The sequence below is a fragment of the Oryx dammah genome, unplaced genomic scaffold (assembly GCF_014754425.2).
Source record: "Oryx dammah isolate SB20612 unplaced genomic scaffold, SCBI_Odam_1.1 HiC_scaffold_28, whole genome shotgun sequence".
NCBI classification, from domain to species: domain Eukaryota; kingdom Metazoa; phylum Chordata; class Mammalia; order Artiodactyla; family Bovidae; genus Oryx; species Oryx dammah.
The window spans coordinates 1,572,930-1,591,959 of record NW_024070212.1 but is presented as its reverse complement, the minus strand read 5'-3'; the positions used below and the strand labels follow the sequence as shown (position 1 = coordinate 1,591,959).

At 42.5% G+C, this 19,030-nt stretch overlaps 1 protein-coding gene across 1 annotated transcript in view; it reads left to right on the top strand.

Annotated features, from left to right (window-relative positions):
* Positions 1–19,030, top strand: part of STYXL2 (serine/threonine/tyrosine interacting like 2) — a 67,344-nt gene that overhangs the window by 13,643 nt on the left and 34,671 nt on the right. Inside the window, exon 3 of the mRNA XM_040229957.1 lies at positions 11,105–11,199. Coding sequence (XP_040085891.1) covers positions 11,105–11,199 — 95 coding nt within the window. The remainder of the gene's footprint in view (positions 1–11,104; positions 11,200–19,030) is intronic.

Here is a 19,030-nt window from a genome sequence, read left to right as displayed (position 1 = left end):
CAAACTTTTCCAACTGTAATCTACAGTGGGACATACCATTTACTCACAGCATATGTGTATAGGTTTGTGTAAATTTTAAAAAGTTTTCAAAAATTGTATTTATCTTTAAAATAGATGGTACCATTCTCTATTCTATTTTTTTTTTCTTTTCTTTTCCAGATGCTAGGTGCGACCCATTGATTTTATGATACACTAATAGGTCACAGTCTGCAATTTTGAAAAACACAGATTTAAAGAAAGGCTGCCCCCATCTCTGCTCGTGGTTAGGAAGTCCATCAAACTCTGCTTTATTATTTATCTTCAGTTCACCTTCAAGGCTTTTTAGCTGCTGCTTCCTGATCCTATGATGAGGTGTATATCGATCCTAGAGCCTCTGCTTCCCTGCCAGCCTTTTTGAACAGCCAGCCCTTGCTGCTTTCCAATCACAGTGTGTCATCACACTCCATCTCAGGCATGCGGGTGGAGGTACAGACACGGTCATAAATCAAAACCTCTAGAGCCGCTGTCTCACTGACCTTGCAAATATAAACAGGGCCACTTGTCCAGATCTCAGCCTCCTTCCTCCTTTATTTCTCTGCAGTCCTGCTTCTCAGTAGAAAATAAGAGCAGCTTCACAATGCCGCTGGGACACTTGTTCTCCATTCAGGTCATTTCAAGTCCTACCCCCAAACTTCTTTATTAGACTCAATAAACTGTGTCTCCACCAAATAGTCTTAGGACTATTAGGCTTACATCTCCTCCTCTCATAACAGGTTAGCTCATAAAAGCACTTGGAATTGCATCCTTCCTTAACACCGGAGGATGCTGAGCTGAGTTTACTGCGGCTTGAATTTTTGCATCCGCAGGCAAAACAGATGCATTGCGGGGTTGGAGAGGGGCATCTGAGCATAACTTCCCTCTTTTCTCAATCATAAAACCTCCAACTTCTCAAAAGTGAACTGGGTCGTCTTCAAATGTGATCTCTGAGATTCACTGACTCATGAGCTGGAGTTCAGTCTTTACCACCACCAAGAACGAAGACTGTTTCTCCACCATTTCTATTTTCAGATTTTAATTTCAAATACTCCCCTATCAAATGTACAGCCTCAGAGTTTAAGTATATTTAGGGTTCCTGGTATTTGTCATGTGAAATCAAATCCACACACTCTGAAGTCAACATTATTTAGGGAAAATGCCAGGAGCAAAGGCTCGTAGTGAGAGTACCCTGTGGGGATCCCAGGGGACACCACCTGCCGAGCTCCTGACTCGGGTCTTTCTGCACACCTGAGAGGTGAGGGCTTCTCCTGTATTTCTTTTCAGTTTGTGCCTGTCACCTCCCTGAATGCAGAGCCCTGGAGACCTGCAGAGGAACAAAGAAAACGGATCTCTGGGAGAATGAGGGGCCATGCTAGGAGGAAGTCCTTATCATCCCCACAGTAACACGAGAATTCTTGGCTAATTACCCTTTCAAGGTTTTGATTTGATCCCCCTCATCAACTCAAATCTCATTTTAAAATAATACTGACCCTTAAAGCAGGTTGCAACAATAATAAAAGACCTATAACATTCAAGTCTAAAAAAATAATAATAAAATAATACTGACCCTTAAGAAACAAGATAATTATTTTATTAACAATTAATAAATAAGGGCTTTCCTGGTAGCTCAGTGGTAAAGAATCCGCCTGCAGTGCAGGAGACATGGGTTCAGTCCCTGGGTTGAGAAGAGCCCCTAGAGAAGGAAACGGCAACCCACTCCAGTATTCTTGCCTGGGAAGTCCCATGGACAGAGGAGTCTGGTGAAATATAGTCTGTGGGGTCACAAAGAGTCAACACAGCTGAGTTTGCATGCACTTAATGCATTAATAAATAAAAAAGTAAAACTCTCCTAATAAATATCATTGAAATGGAAATGTGACTCAAATTTATATAAAATTTAAGACTCTGAATCTAGTTTTATGAAATGTTGATATGTTAAAACTGAGACTGCTTATATATTTTGGAGATTAATCCTTTGTTGCTTCATTTGCAAATATTTTCTCCCATCCTGAGGGTTATTTTTTAACCTTGCTTATGGTTTCCTTTGCTGTGCAAAAGCTTTTAAGTTTCTTTAGGTCCTATTTGTTTATTTCTGTTTTTATTTTTATTACTCTAGGAGGTGGGTCAAAAAGGATCTTGCTGTGATTGATGGCATACAGTGTTCTGCCCATGTTTTCCTTTAAGAGTTTTATAGTTTCTGGTCTAACATGTAGGTCTTTAATCCATTTTGAGTTTATTTTTATGTATGGTGTTAGGAAGTGTTCTAATTTCATTCCTTTACCTATAGCTGTCCAGTTTTCCCAGCACGATTTATTGAAGAGGCTGTCTTTTCCCCATTGTATATTCTTGCCTCCTTTGTCAAAGATAAGATGGCCATGGGTGCATGGGTTTATCCCTGGGCTATCTGTCCTGTTCCATTGGTCTGCATTTCTGTTTTGGTACCAGGGCCATACTGTCTTGATGACGGTAGCTTTGTATTATAGTTTGAAGTCAAGGAGCCTGATTCCTCCAGCTCCAGATGAACCCATTTGCGGGGCAGGAATTTAGATGCAGATGTGGAGAACAGACGTGGACATACGCAGGGAAGGGAGCCTGGGACAACATGCACACAATTATGTGTAAAACAGATAGCTGGTGGGAAGCTGCAGCATAGCACAGAAAGCTCAGCTCTGTGATGACCCAGAGGGCTGGGATGGGGGTGGGGTGGGAGGGGGCTGAAGAAGGAAGGGATACATGTACATATATATAGCTAATTCATATACATATAGCTAATTCACTTTGTTGTAGCAGAAACAAACATTGTAAAGCAATTATATTCCAATTTTTAAAAAAAACTGAGACTGCCCTGAATCCTGGGCCCAAAATATCACCAGGGTCTGGAACAGTGTTAGGGCTTTCATATTGGTGTTATTATTGTTGCCTCCCAACTGCAATAAATTGAGGTCAGCCACTGATATTTACTCGGTTCTGTATTACTATCAGGGAGAAGAACGCCTTGGCACTTGCTCAAAATTCACTACTTACTTAGTCCTTGAAATGGTGTTGTTGCTGTCATCTCCTGCTGCCTCACAGGTTGCCCCAAAATGTTATGACTTAAGACAATAATTTTTTTTTTTTTTGTCTTCTTTCTGTGCGTGGGGATTTGGGTGTCAGCTGGAGCGGCCCAAGAGGTGAAGAATGTTCTTCTAAAAGGCTCACCCACATGGCTGAATGTTGGCTAGGAGCTTGGCTGAGAGTGTTGGTCAATAGCTTTTCCAGCTTGGTGGCTTTGGGGTGGTTGAGGTCATCTGACTTCTAATATGGAAGCTCAGAGCTTCTGAAGAGAGAACACCAAGAGCCAGGAGCTACCCTTAAGGTTCAGATTCAGACATTGTAGGGTCACTTCCACCATATTCTGTGTGAGAACAGTCACAGAAACCACCAAGGTTCAAGGGAGGGGGACAAAGACTACCTCTGTGTGAGGGGTGTCACGGATCTGAGGCCACCATAAGAAAATAATCTCTAACCTCCAATATAGGCCTCCAAGAGGCACACATCTTGACCTCAGAAGAGCTGAGAATGAGCATGGACACAAGATAGCCAGCACTCTGGATTTTCTCCTGGGTTTGATACTGGGTTTGCATCCCAGTAAAATGATGAGCCAGTAGCCAATACTTGATAAATACCATTGTGTTCTAACTACTGTACCTGCCACATTCCCTTAAATATGGTACTTCCCTGAGGACAAATTCAGTCAGTCAGTGAATCAGAAAATATCTATTAAGCAGACATTAAACTAGATTCTGGGAACCTAACAGTTCACAAAATACTCTAACAGCACTAAGACTATTTTGCCACAGATGTGGTTTAATGAGTCTAATAAAGAAGGTGTGGTCTCTGCCTCACAGAGGGTATGGTCTTTTATAGGAAACAGAATTTATCAAATTATTTTGTAAATAAATGTAGTTACATTAATAGAAGTTCCACAAAGAAAAGGTGTATGGTGCAATGAGAGGTGGAAAACAGGGAAAACTTCCCTAATGAAATGATGATTAAACTAAGATCTGAAAGATCAGTGAGGAGGGGGAAGGACTGATTATCCAGGCAGTGGAAATTGGCTTTGGCAAAATGCCTGGGCAAAAGGAAAATTGGTGAGGATGGAAAGCCTAGAAAATCAGTGTACTGGAAAGAAGTGAGTCCAAGGGAAGCCAGCAGAAGCTGAGGCTGAAGAGTAGAAAGAGACCAGAGACTGCAGGACTTTGGAGACTATCAAGTTTGATCGCCAAGGTGGTATGTGGACACCCTGCCTGGTGCCTAGAATTCTGTCTATTCATCCAGTCACCCATGTGTTCACCCATCTACCCATCAGTCCACTCACCATCCATGCAGTCATCAAAACCTGCCTGGTCACACACCTTCCATGTTTGTTTGAGGTACTGGGTTAAATATGACTGCTTAATCTGTATGACAACGGTCCATATAGTCAAGGCTGTGGTTTTTCCAGTAGTCATGTATGGATGTGAGAGCTGGACCATAAGGAAGGCAGAGTGCGGAAGAATTGATGCTTTTGAACTGTGGTGCTGGAGAACTCCTGAGAATCCCTTGAACAGCACGGAGATCAAACCAGTCAATTGTATAGGAAATCAACCCTGAGTGTTCATTGGAAGGACTGATACTGAAGCTCCAATACTTTGGCCACCTGATGCAAAGAGCTGACTCACTGGAAAAGATGCTGGGAAAGATTGAAGGCGGGAGGAGAAGGGGGTGACAGAAACTGAGAGGGGTGGATGGCATCATTGACTCAATGGACATGAGTCTGAGCCAACTCTGGGAGATAGTGGAGGACAGGGAGGCCTGTGTGCTACAGTTCATGGGGTGGTAAAGAGTCAGACATGACTCAGCGACTGAGTAACAGCAAATCCGTACATTTACGCCTGGTGTGCACCCCCGCCGGGTGTTCTTCTCTTTATTATCTTTACAAAGCAATGAGTTCTCAAAAAGCCTCTCTAGTTCTGGCATCCAGGATAATACCAGTATCTCACAAATCTCACTCTTAATATTCACACTCACTCCCCGGTTATTTGAAATGCATCTTCTGGTCACAACTTATACTTGGGAATAATCTATCACAGTTGCTCTTGGAAATCCCTCAGGAACTATCCAGTGATGATGCCACGTTGTGCTGACCTGCATGGACACATTTAGCCACATCCTGGGTAGAGACATTAGCTACTCCTTTCTTCTGTCGAAGACATTTCTTTCTTCATATCTTTGCTGGTTCTGACCACATCATTCTCCCAAGTGGGAAATCCAATGTGGGTGTCTACTACAAGGGAATTGTTCTGCTAATCAATTCAGCTAAACTTAGCACAACCTAGCTCCGTTCAGTTCAGCTGGACTCAGCTCAACTCAACCAAACCCATGCAACCATCCTTCCATGTTTTCAACAAGTACTCTTTAAGTATTTTCTGTGTCAAAGGCTATGTTGGGCCTGGGGATCCAGCTGGGGTTTCTCCTCCAGCCAATTCACCTCCCCTTTCCAATCAAAATGGTATCCATGCATTGCAATGAACAGAAGACTGGACTCAGAGCAGGACTGTTCTATATTTGCAACTTAGCTATTTCACTTATTTACTGTTCAGGGCAATTTTTTTAACCTCTCTATGCCACAATTTCCTCACCTTAAAGCATGAAAAATAAAACCTATTTTGTCAGGATTATTACAAATTCGTAAAAGCCACTCAAAATGGTATTGATAACCAACACATTGGATTAACATTGACCAAGGAATATAATTTTGTTGTTGTTCACTCAGTCATATCTGACTCTTCATGACCCCATGGACTGCAGCACACCAGGCTTCCCTGTCATCACCAACTCCCCAAACTTGCTCAAATTCATGTCCATTGAGTTGGTGATACCATCCAACCATCCCATCCTCTGTCGGCTCCTTTTCCTCCTGCCCTCAATCTTTCCAAGCATCAGGGTCTTTTCCAGTGAATCAGCTCTTCACATCAAGTGGTCAAAGTGTTGGAGCTTCAGCTTCAGCATCAATCCTTCCAATGAATATTTAGGACTGATTTCCTTTAGGAATGACTGGTTTGATCTCCTTGCAGTCCAAGGGGCTCTAAAGAGTCTTCTCCAACACCACAGTTCAAAAGCATCAATTCTTTGGTGCTCAACCATCTTTATAGTCCAACTCTCACATCCATAGATGACTACTAGAAAAACCATAGCTTTGACTACATGGACCTTTGTTGGCAAAGTAATATCTCTGCTTTTGAATATGCTTTCTAGGTTTGTCATAAGTCTTCTTCCAAGAAGATTTCATGGCTGAGATCTCCATCTGAAGTGATTTTGGAGCCCAAGAAAGTAAAATCTGGCACTGTTTTCATTGTTTCTCCACCTATTTGCCATGAAATGATGGGACTAGATGCCATGATCTTAATTTTTTGAATGTTGACTTTTAAGCCAACTTTTTGACTCTCCTCTTTCACTTTCATCAAGAGACTGTTTAGTTCCTCTTCACTTTCTGTCATAAGGGTGGTGTCATCTGCATATCTGAGGCTATTGATATTTCTCCCTGCAATCTTGATTCCAGCTAGTGCTTCATCTAGCCCAGCATTTTGCATGATGTACTCTGTATATAAGTTAAATAAGATGAGTGACAATATACAGCCTTGACATCCTCCTTTCCCAATTTGGAACCAATCTTTTGTTCCAGGTCTGGTTCTAACTATTGGCTCCTGACCAACACACAGGTTTCTCAGAAGGCCAGTAAGGTGGTCTGGTATTCCTATCTCTTGAAAAATTTTCCACAGTTTGTTGTGATTCACACAGTCAAAGGCTTTAGTGTAGTCGATGAAGCAGAAGTAGATGTTTTTCTGGAATTCTCTTGCTTTTTCTATCATCCAACAGTTATTGGCAATTTGATCTCTGGTACTTCTGCCTTTTCTAACTCCAGCTTGAAGTTCTCAGTTCACGTACTATTGAAGCCTAGCTTGGAGAATTTTGAGCACTACTTTGCTAGCATGTGAGATGAGTGCAATTGTGTAGTAGTTTGAGCATTCTTTGGCATTGCCTTTCTTTGGAATTAGAATGAAAACTGACCTTTTCCTGTCCTGTGGCCACTGCTGAGTTTTCCAAATTTGCTGGCATATTGAGTACAGCATTTTAACAGCATCATCTTTTAGGATTTGAAATAGCATAGCTGGAATTCCATCACCTCTGCTGGCTTTGTTCTCAGTGATGCTTCCTAAGGTCCAGTTGACTTTACACTCCAGGATATCTGGCTCTAGGTGAGTGATCACACCATCATGGTTATCTGGGTCAGGGAGGTCTTTTTTGTACAGTTCTTCTGTGTATTCTTGCCACCTCTTCTTAATATCTTCCACTTCTGTTAGGACCATATCATTTCTCTCCTTTATTGTGCTCATCTTTGTATGACATTTTCCCTTGGTATCTTTAATTTTCTTGAAGAGATCTCTAGGTTTTCCCACTCTGTTGTTTTACCCTATGTCTTTGCACTGATCACTTAGGAAGGGGCTTTCCTGGTAGCTCAGATGGTAAAAAATCATCCTGCAACACGGGAGATCTGGGCTTGATCCCTGGGTTGGGAAGATCCCCTGAAGAAGGAAATGGCTACTCACTCCAGTATTCTGGCCTGAAAAATCCCATGGGGTCACAAAGAGTCAGACACAACTGAGCAAATTTCAATTTCATTTTTCTTAGGAAGGCTTTCTTACCTCCTTGCTATTCTTTGAAACTGCATTCAGATGGGTTTATCTTTACTTTTCCTTTCACTTCTCTTCTTTTCTCAGCTACTTGTAATGCCTCCTCCCACAGCATTTTGCTTTTTGCATTTGTTTTTCTTGGGGATGATTTTGATCACTGCCTCCTTACAAAGTTATAAACCTCCATCCATAGTTCTTCAGGAACTCTATCAGATCTAATCCCTTGAATCTATTTGTCACTTCCACTGCAAAATTGTAAGGGATTTGATTTAAGTCATACCTGAATGGGTTGGTGATTTTCCCTACTTTCTTCAATTTAAGTTTGCGTTTGGCAATAAGGAGTTCATGATCTGAGCCACAGTCAGCTCCTGGCCTTGTTTTTGCTGATTGCATAGAGCTTTTCCATCTTTGGCTGCAAAGAACAAAATCAATCTGATTTTGATATTGACCATCTGATAATATCCATGTGTAGAGTTTTCTCTTCTGTTGTTGGAAGGGTGTTTGCTATGACCAGTGTGTTCTCTTGGCAAAACTGTTAGCCTATGCCCTGCTTCATTTTCACCCCCAAAACTGTTAGCCTATGCCCTGCTTCATTTTGTACTCCAAGGTAAAATTTGTCTGTTACTCCAGGTATCTCTTGACTTCCTACTTTTGCATTTCAGTCCCCTATGATGAAAAGGATATCACCTACAAGACTTTCTAGAACTAATACCAAAAAAGGAACATCATCAGGAAATTTCTAAACACTGCAAACTAAAAAAGACCCTGTTGGTTTTCACAGAGAGAAAATAGGTCAAACTATGCCAAAGCCTTTGACTGTGTGGATCACAACAAACTGTGGAAAATTCTGAAAGAGATGGGAATACCAGACCACCTGACCTGCCTCTTGAGAAATCTGTATGTAGGTCAGGAAGCAACAGTTAGAACTGGACATGGAACAACAGACTGGTTCCAAATAGGAAAAGGAGTATGTCAAGGCTGTATATTGTCACCCTGCTTATTTAACTTCTATGTAGAGTACATCATGAGAAACGCTGGACTGGAAGAAGCACAAGCTGGAATCAAGATTACTGGGAGAAATATCAATAACGTCAGATATGCAGATGACACCACCCTTATGGCAGAATGTGAAGAGGAACCAAAAAGCCCCTTGATGAAAGTGAAAGTGGAGAGTGAAAAAGTTGGCTTAAAGCTCAACATTCAGAAAACGAAGATCATGGATCTGGTCCCATCACTTCATGGGAAATAGATGGGGAAACAGTGGAAACAGTGTCAGACTTTATTTTTTAGGCTCCAAAATCACTGCAGATAGTGACTGCAGCCATGAAATTAAAAGACGCTTACTCCTCGGAAGAAAAGTTATGACCAACCTAGATAGCATATTCAAAAGCAGAGATATTACTTTGCCAACAAAGGTCCATCTAGTCAAGGCTATGGTTTTTCTAGTAGTCATGTATGGATGTGAGAGTTGGACTGTGAAGAAGGCTGACCGCCAAAGAATTGATGCTTTTAAACTGTGGTGTTGGAGAAGACTCTTGAGAGTCCCTTGGACTGCAAGGAGATCCAACCAGTCCATTCTGAAGATCAGCCCTGGGATTTCTTTGGAGGGAATGATGCTGAAGCTGAAACTCCAGTACTCTGGCCACCTCATGCGAAGAGTTGACTCATTGGAAAAGTCTCTGATGCTGGGAAGGATTGGGGGCAGGAGGAGAAGGGGACGACCGAGGATGAGATGGCTGGATGGCATCACTGACTCGATAGACATGAGTCTGAGTGAACTCCGGGAGTTGGTGATGGACAGGGAGGCCTGGCGTGCTGCGATTCATGGGGTCGCAAAGAGTCAGACACGACTGAGTGACTGAACTGAACTGATAAGGGTCAGGAAACATATTGACTTCAGACTTTTAAAATCAAAAAGATAATGTACAAGTTTCCAGTTCTGGAAAAAAGGCAAACACACCCTCCACCCAGACTCTCCCATGGATGGCCCTTATAAAACCTGGACAGAAGGATACAGCAACTATTTGAGGATTCTGAAAAGTAAATAGTAGCAGGCAGATTGAGGAAGAAAACCAGAATCCAAAGTATCACCACATCAGCAGTAAGTGTATCGTACTTTCCTATGGAATACACAGTCTTCACTCAGGCATGTGACAGTGATGGCTGCAATAGCCTGCAGTGCCTAAGAAATGAAATATTAGTCAGCAATAAGAAGGAACAAATTATTGACTCTATTATTGTTATTATTCTATTATTGCAATAGATTAGATGACTCAGATTCATTTTGCTAAGTGAAATAAACCATATCAAAAAGACTAGTTTACCTTCTGGAAAAGGCCACACTTAGGGACAGAAAACAGATTGGTATTGCTAGGGGGTGAGATATAGGGAGGGTTTGACTATAAAACAAATGAGGCATGATGGAATTTTTGTGGGAAAATGGTATCCATTAAGCCTTCTCTCTTTAAAAAAAATCCTCTGTAGATATAAAGGAAAGGAAAAACTAAGTAAAAAAGTCCCAAAGCTCACCATGACACCTGGAAAAGAGGAGAACCCATCAGGGAGGGGGGAACCCACCACTATGCATGTATGTGTGACCCCATGGACTGTTGCCCACCAGGCTCCTCTGTCCATGGGATTTTCTGGCCAAGAATGCTGGATTGGGTTGTCATCTTCTCCAGGGACCCACTACTATATGGTCCCAAGCCTTGTTTCTTCCCTTGATTCACCATATTCCTCAAAGATCCCTTTGGACACCTCTGCTGAATTCTTTCCAGAAAACTAACATTTACCTAAGTGACTCTATTGCTTCCCTGGACTTAGGATGATCCTGGATTTCTTGTATTCAGAATCAGGACTGTGCAGTTTATCACGTCTTCACATCTCCCTTGGTGCTGTGCCAGCCCTTCTTCATCAGCCCATGTCCTTTAAGCAGGCAGAAGATACGGTGCATGGAGGGAGTGGTGGCAGCCTACCCAGCCCAGCAATCTAGCAGAACCCTGGTGGAAGCACAGCTAGGGACATCTGATAGTAACGGTAACAGAGAAGCAGGGACAGGAAAAGAAGAAAGGAGCAGCAGTACGTCCGAGGGTAGGAACACACAGAGAAAGCACACATTAGAGTGAGTTCTCCCCAGTCTCTTCCCTCCACAACCCAGACTACCACGTCATCAAATATCAAGGCATCAATTCCGGTCTAAAAATAAGTAGGTGGCTAAGCCATAGCACACTCAGTGCTCTGCATTCTTAAGAAGCATTCCGTTTACTGCTCATTGTTCGCCACTCCTGGCTATAACTGGATCTAGGTTTCTTGTCTAAAAAGATGGCCTTCCGTTCAGATACTCTACTGTCATCTCACATGATATCCTCCTCTTTCAGGTACTCAACTGTCTCAGATGCAGAGACAGAAAGCATTTTCATGGATCCCATTCACCTCTCCTCGGCTGTTGCAGCTAAACAGATCATCAATGAAGGTGATGCCATCAGACGCCAGGTGGGAGGGTCCACGGGTCATCTGGAGACCCTCAGAAGGGGCTCACTGGAAGATACCATGTGTTTCTCACGTGACTCCCATCCCATTAAGAGGAGCAGTTCCAAAGAAGACAGTTCCTCCAACCCCTCCTCATCAACCTTCATGGAACAGAGTGGAAATTATTATGTCTCGGGGTGAACAGTTCTCTAGTCAACAGCCAGGGAGGTAACTCCAATCTGCCGCTAGGGCCTCTAATCCAGTTTTTCAGTTAAACTCGGGGGTCCTGGTTATGCTACAGATACAGACCTGAGAGCCCCCAAAATGGCTGGGAGCATCCACAGAGTTCTGTTCAAGGGCACGTCTATATTTAAACCTGCATTTCCACCAGAGATTAAAGACAGTTTTCACACTGAAGTATGAATGGGGAGGAGGTTTAAAAAAAAAAGATGGAATGGAAAGAGATGTTAATATTTATACAGGAAATTTTAGAGCCGAATCCATACAGTATTTCATTCAAGGATACTCATCCAGATTGGATGGAAATTTGGGCAATAATCTTTCACAATTTCATTCCTCTCCCTTCTCATGCCTTTGCCTTTGGTGTCTCTCTCACTTCTGATGGGTATAGTGGGGTAAGGCAATCCTGTTAATGACACAGCACCCTCCTGGCCTTGAGCCTAATCTGGCATCCACAGCTGGTGGCCAGGATCACTTACATAGTGATGAGAACCAAACATACTGCTCCTTTTCCATGTAAGCCCAGGTCTTCCTTAGGCCCTAGACCCTTTGGGTCTCTGATAACATCTGGATCTCCTGTACACTTGGTGAGGAATGAGATATTTTACCTGATGTTGCTTGTTGGTCTGGGAATCCCAGGAGGCTCCATCTTCTCAAATAACTACTTTTTTTTTTTCTGTTTTCTTTATTGCCCTTCCCAGGGTTGCTATTACCTCCCTCTCAGTCAGGCCAAGGTGCATTTCGATTTTTTATTTATTCATCTTTGGCTGTGCTAGGTCTTTGCTGCTGCCCCGGCTTTTCTCTCGTTGTGGCGAGCGGTGGAGACTTCGTTGCAGTGTGAGGGCTTCTCACCGCAGTGGTTTCTCTTGTTGCGGAGCACAGGCTCTAGGGTGCACAGGCTTCAGAAGCTGCAGTTCCCTGGCTCTAGAGCACAGGCTTCATAGCTGTAGCGCATGAGCTTAGTTGCTCCACAGCATATGGGATCTTCCTGGGCCAGGGGTCGAACCCATGTCTCCTGCACTGGCAGGAGGATTGTGTACCACTGAGCCACCAGAGAAGCCCTGGCCAAGGCGTCTTGACCCCAGCCTAGTTCTTTCTAAACTGCTCGCAGCACCACTCGAACTCCAGAAGTCCTTTGTCCCTCCTGAGTGGTTAGGAATATCCCTAGCAGCCCCTCCTGCATCATCTGTGCTCTGCGCTTCCCTTTCTGCTCCAGTCTCCAGGCTTCGCGTGTGAGTAAGAGTCCACTTTTAGGGGTAGTGAGAAAACCCTGTGCTCTCTTTGAAAGCTTCACTCTCAGGTCTATGGGGTTCTAGGGACATTCAACGTTTATACTGAGACCTGAAAATAAGCAATGCATTTTTTTTTTCAATCCTGGGTCATATCTAGGCGTTAAGTCTAAGCTTCAGTAATCTCAGTGGCTGATGGGTGGTGGAAGAAGAAGCAAAGAATAAATTACAGAAAAAAGGAAAATGTACCAAGTGATCTTTCAAAACATTGCCCTACTCAGTAATGACTAGAGAGGTAAAAACAGGTGTGGAAGAACCTTCCCATTTCAGGAAAGTCTGCATATGCCACACATCTGAGAGAATGCAGAGGATTGTCTGGGCTTAACTGTCTTCTGAAGACTCCTCCAGGAGTAGAAATAAACGGGAGGAACTGATGTGGCTGAGGTGTGGACTAAAAACCTAGGGAAAGTACCCAGTGTGGGTTAGGGACTGGGACATTTGTTTTAAACAGGAGGGGAAAGAACTCAAAACAATACCCTGCTATGTAAATAGCTGAGGGAAGGCCTAGATGTATGTTTTAATGAGGGAGTGGGGAGTCTTTTTCTCAGTGTAGTAAAAATATCTAAGTAGAAATCTTACTTCTACTTAGAAGTAAGGAAAGAGAGAGGCTTTTACATTTGCCATTTAAGACCCCAGGAGAGTCCAGAGTGGTGGAGAAAATAGGAACACTTCATCTATTTTTAAACAAAATAGAGCACTGGGATTGCAGAGGTTTCCTTCTTTCTGCTTTTGAAACGGAGATCAAAGAACATTTAAAGCTGAGACCTGTGAATGGATGTGGGGCCCACCAGGTGGTGCAGAAATGAGGGAGGAGAGGAAAGGGAAGCTTTAGGGAAATGAAGCACTCAGCCCTCGGCAGAACTCAGATCTCCTGGATCAACAGACTTGAGCAGCAAGCCCAGTTTACACTTTCCATGAAGAGCAAGGCCACATCTATTTGCCAAATGTGGCTGCACTCTTCACCCACATTTCACCCATGGAAAAGAGGTGGTGCTGGCAAGAGGTTATGACCAACATGGAGGACACCCGTTTCTTACTTACCCTCTTTTTCCTTCTCCTTAGTAACTAGACCATTCAGATATGACCTAAATCAAACCCCTTACGATTATACAGTGGAAGTGAGAAATAGATTTAAGGGACTAGATCTGATAGACAGAGTGCCTGATAAACTACGGACAGAGGTTCGTGACATTGTACAGGAGACAGGGAACAAGACCACCCCCAAGAAAAAGAAAGGCAAAATGGCTGTCTGGGGAGGCCTTACAAATAGCTGTGAAAGGAAGGGAAAGCAAAGGAGAAAAGGAAAGATATACCCATTTGAGTGCAGAGTTCCAAAGAAGAGCAAGGAGACATAAGAAAGCCTTCCTCAGTAATCAATGCAAAGAAATAGAGGAAAACAATAGAATGGGAAAGACTAGAGATCTCTTCAAGAAAATTAGAGCTACCAAGGGAACATTTCATGCAAAGACGGGCTCGATAAAGGACAGAAATGGTATGGACCTAACAGAAGCAGAAGATATTCAGAAGAGGTGGCAAGAATACACAGAAGAACTGTACAAAAAAGATCTTCGCAACCCAGGTAATCACAATGGGGTGATCACTCACCTAGACCCAGACATCCTGGAATTGGAAGGCAAGTGGGCCTTAGGAGCATCATTATGAACAAAGCTAGTGGAAGTGATGGAATTCCATTGAGCTATTTCAAATCCTGAAAGATGATGCTGTGAGTGCTACACTCAATATGCCAGCAAATATGGAAAACTCAGCAGTGGCCCCAGGACAGGAAAAGGTCAGTTTTCATTCCAATCCCAAAGAAAGGCAATGCTAAGCAATGCTCAAACTACTGCACAATTGCACTCCTCTCACAGGCTAGTAAAGTAAAGCTCAAAATTCTCCAAGCCAGGCTTCAACAATACGTGAACTGTCAACTTCCAGATGTTCAAGCTGGTTTTAGAAAAGGCAAAGGAACCAGAGATCAAATTGCCAACATCTGTTGGCTCATCAAAAAAACAAGAGAGTTTCATTAAAAAAACTACTTCTGCTTTATTGACTACACTAAAGCCTTTGACTGTGTGGATCACAATAAACTGTGGAAAATTCTGAAAGAGATAGGAATACCAGACCACCTGACCTGACTCCTGAGAAATCTGTATGCAGATCAAAAAAGCAACAGTTAGAACTGGACATGGAACAACAGACTGGTTCCAAAGGAAAAGGAGTACGTCAAGGCTGTATATTGTCACCCTGCTTATTTAACTTCTATGCAGAGTACATCATGAGAAACACTGAGCTGGAAGAAGCACAAGCTGGAATCAAGATTGCAAGGAGAAATATCAATAACTTCAGATATGCAGATGACACCACCCTTATGGCAGAAAGTGAAGAACTAAAGAGCCTCTTGATGAAAGTGAAAGAGGAGAGTGAAAAAGTTGGCTTACAGCTCAACATTCAGAAAACGAAGATCATGGCATCTGGTCCCATCAGTTCATGGCAAATAGATGTGGAAACAGTGACAGATTTTATTTTTTTGAGCTCCAAAATCACTGCAGATGGTGACTGCAGCCGTGAAATTAAGACACTTACTCCTTGGGAGAAGTTATGATCAACCTAGACAGTATATTAAAAAACAGAGACATTATTTTGCCACCAAAGTTCTGTCTATTCAAATCTATGATTTTTCAGTAGTCATGTATGGATGTGAGAGTTGGACTATAAAGAAAGCTGGGTGCTGAAGAACTGATGCTTTTGAACCATAGTGTTGGAGAAGACTCCCGAGAGTCCCTAGGGCTGCAAGGAGGTCCAACCAGTCCATCCTAAAGGAAATCAGTCCTGAATATTCATTAGAAGGACTGATGCTGAAGCTGAAACCCGATACTTTGATCACCTGCTGCAAAGAGCTGACTTATTGGAAAAGACCTTGATGCTGGGAAAAATTGAAGATAGGAGAAGGGGCTGACAGAGAATGAGATGGTTGGATGGCATCACTAACTCAATGGACATGAGTATGGGTAAACTCTGGGAGTTGGTGATGGACAGGTGATGGACCCCATGGACTGCAGCACTGAGGAGGCTCGGGTGCTGCAGTCCATGGGGTCACAGAGTCAGACATGACTGAGCGACTGAACGGAACTGATACATTCTTAGAGAAATGAAAGATCTTATTTTCCTCTATATTTGATAATTTGGAAGAAAATACATTGCAAGGAGAAGATAAAGTTTCACTCAAGAGGGAATTCATTTGAAATTTGAGCTTTTCTGGGCTGTTTTCAAAAAAGGTCCTGTATGCTGTCTTGTGACTGGCATCAAGGCTCATTGCAAAGTTTTCCCACCTGTCATAGAGCTGGGAGGTTGAGGATCACAGGTGTCTATGCTCTAGAGAGGCAGTCAATTCAGTTCAGTTGCTCAGTCATGTCTGACTCTGCAACCCCATGAACTTCAGCATGCCAGGCTTCCCTGTCCATCACCAACACCCAGAGCTTGCTCAAATTCATGTCCACTGAGTTGGTGATACCATCCAACCATCTCATCCTCTGTCAGCCCCTTCTCCTCCTGTCTTCAATCTTTCCCAGTATCAGGGTCTTTTCCAATGGGTCAGTTCTTTGCATCAGATGGCCAAAGTACTGGAGTTTCAGCTTCAGCATCAGTCCTTCCAATGAACACCCAGGACTGGTCTCCTTTAGGATGGACTGGTTGGATCTCCTTGCAGTCCAAGGGACTCTCAAAGAGTCTTCTCCAACACCACAGTTCAGAAGCATTGATTCCTCCATGCTCAGCTTTCTTTATAGTCCAACTCTCACATCCATACATAACTACTGGAAAGACCATAACTCTGACTATATGCACTTTGTGGGCAAAGTAATGGCTCTGCTTTTTAATATGCTGTCTAGGTTGGCCATAGTTTTTCTTCCAAGGAGCGAGCATCTTTTAATTTCATGGCTACAGTCACCATCTGCAGTGATTTTGGAGGCCCCAAATAAAGTCTCTCATGTTTCCACTGTTTCCCCATCTATTTCCCATGAAATGATGGGACCAGATGCCATGATCTTCGTTTTCTGAATGTTGAGTTTTAAGCCAACTTTTTCACTCTCCACTTTCACTTTCATCAAGAGGCTTTTTAGTTCCTCTTCACTTTCTGCCATAAGGGTGGTGTCATCTGCATATCTGAGGTTATTGATATTTCCCCCAGCAATCTTGATTCCAACTTGTGCTTCATCCAGCCCAGCGTTTCTCATGATGTACTCTGCATAGAAGTTAAATAAGCAGGGTGACAATATACAGCCTTGATGTCCTCGTTTCCCAATTTGGAACCAGTCTGTTGTTCCATGTCCAGTTCTAACTGTTGCTTCCTGACCTGCATACAGATTTCTCAGGAGTCAGGTAAGGTGGTCTGGTATTCCCATCTCTTTAAGAATTTTCCGCAGTTTGTTGTGATCCACACAGTCAAAGGCTTTAGTGTAGTCAATAAAGCAGAAGTAGTTGTTTTTCTGGAACTCTCTTGCTTTTTTGATGAGCCAACAGATGTTGGCAATTTGATCTCTGGTTCCTCTGCCTTTTCTAAAACCAACTTGAACATCTGGAAATTCACAGTTCATGTACTGCTGGAGGCTGACTTGGAGAATTTTGAGCATTATTTTGCTAGTGTTTGAGATGACTGCAATTGTGCAGTAGTTTGAACACTCTTTGGCAGTTCCTTTCTTTGGGATTGGAATGAAAACGGATCTTTTCCAGTCCTGTGACCACTGCTGAGTTTTCCATATTTGCTGGCATATTGAGTGCAGCACTTTCACAGCATCATCTTTTAGGATTTGAAATAGCTCAGCTGGAATTCCATCACCTCCACTAGCTTTGTTCATACTGATGCTTTCTAAGGCCCACTTGCCTTCCAATTCCAGGATGTCTGGGTCTAGGTGAGTGATCACACTATCATGGTTATCTGCATCATGAAGATCTTTTTTGTACAATTCTTCTGTGTATTCTTGCCACCTCTTCTGAATATCTTCTGCTTCTGTTAGGTCCATACCATTTCTGTCTTTTATCAAGCCCATCTTTGCATGAAATGTTTCCTTGGTAGCTCTAATTTTCTTGAAGAGATCTCTAGTCTTTCCCATTCTATTGTTTTCCTCTATTTCTTTGCACTGATCACTGAGGAAGGCTTTCTTATCTCTCCTTGCTATTCTTTGGAACTCTGCATTCAGATGGGTATATCTTTCCTTTTCTCCTTTGCTTTTGGCTTCTCTTCTTTTCTCAGCTATTTGTAAGGCCTCCCTAGACAAGCATTTTGCCTTTTTTGCATTTCTTTTTCTTGGGCATGTACAATGTCACAAACCTCCATCCATAGTTCTTCAGGCACTCTATCAGATCTAAATCTTTGAGTCTATTTGTCACTTCCACTGTAAGGGATTTGATTTAGGTCATACCTGAATGACCTAGCAGTTTTCCCTACTTTCTTCAATTTAAATCTGAATTTGGCAATAAGCAGGTCATGAATTTCATGATCTGAGCCACAGTCAGCTCCCAGTTTTTTTTTTTTTTTTTTTTGCTGACTGTATAGAGCTTTTCTATCTTCGGCTGCAAAGAACATAATCAATCTGATGTCGGTAATGACCATCCGGTAATGTCCATATGTAGAGTCTTCTCTTGTGTTGTTGAAAGAGAGTGTTTGCTATGACCAGTGTATTCTCTTGGCAAAACTCTGTTAGCCTTTGCCCTGCTTCATTTTGTACTCCAAGGTGAAATTTGCCTGTTACTCCAGGTATCTCTTGACTTCCTACTTTTGCATTTCAGTCCCCTATGATGAAAAGGACATCATTTTGGGGTGTTAGTTCTAGAAGGTCTTGTAGCTCTTCATAGAACCATTCAACTTCAGATTCTTCAGCATTACTGGTTGGGGCATAGACTTGGATTACTGTGATATTGAATGGTTTGCCTTGGAAATGAACAGAGATCATTCTGTCATTTTTGAGACTGTGCCCAAGTAATGCATTCAGACAATAAATAAAATAAGTAAACTAAAGGTGTATTAGAACATGACCTAGCATAAGTGACTGCTTAAATTTTTACTTTTCCCAGTTATTTGCCCTCTGTACATAATGGAATCAAGCTAATGGAATGAATTATGTTACTAAGAATGTCATGTATTCATTTGGTAAATGCATCTAAGCATCTATTTTGTTTCACTATGGGTTTTACAAGTATAAATCGGACATATGCTAGCTATTTAAGGACCGTGGTTTAAGAAACTATCAGCCAGTTCTATAGAAATATGGGAGGAAATGAGGGAAACTGACATCCCTTCTCCCACCCCAG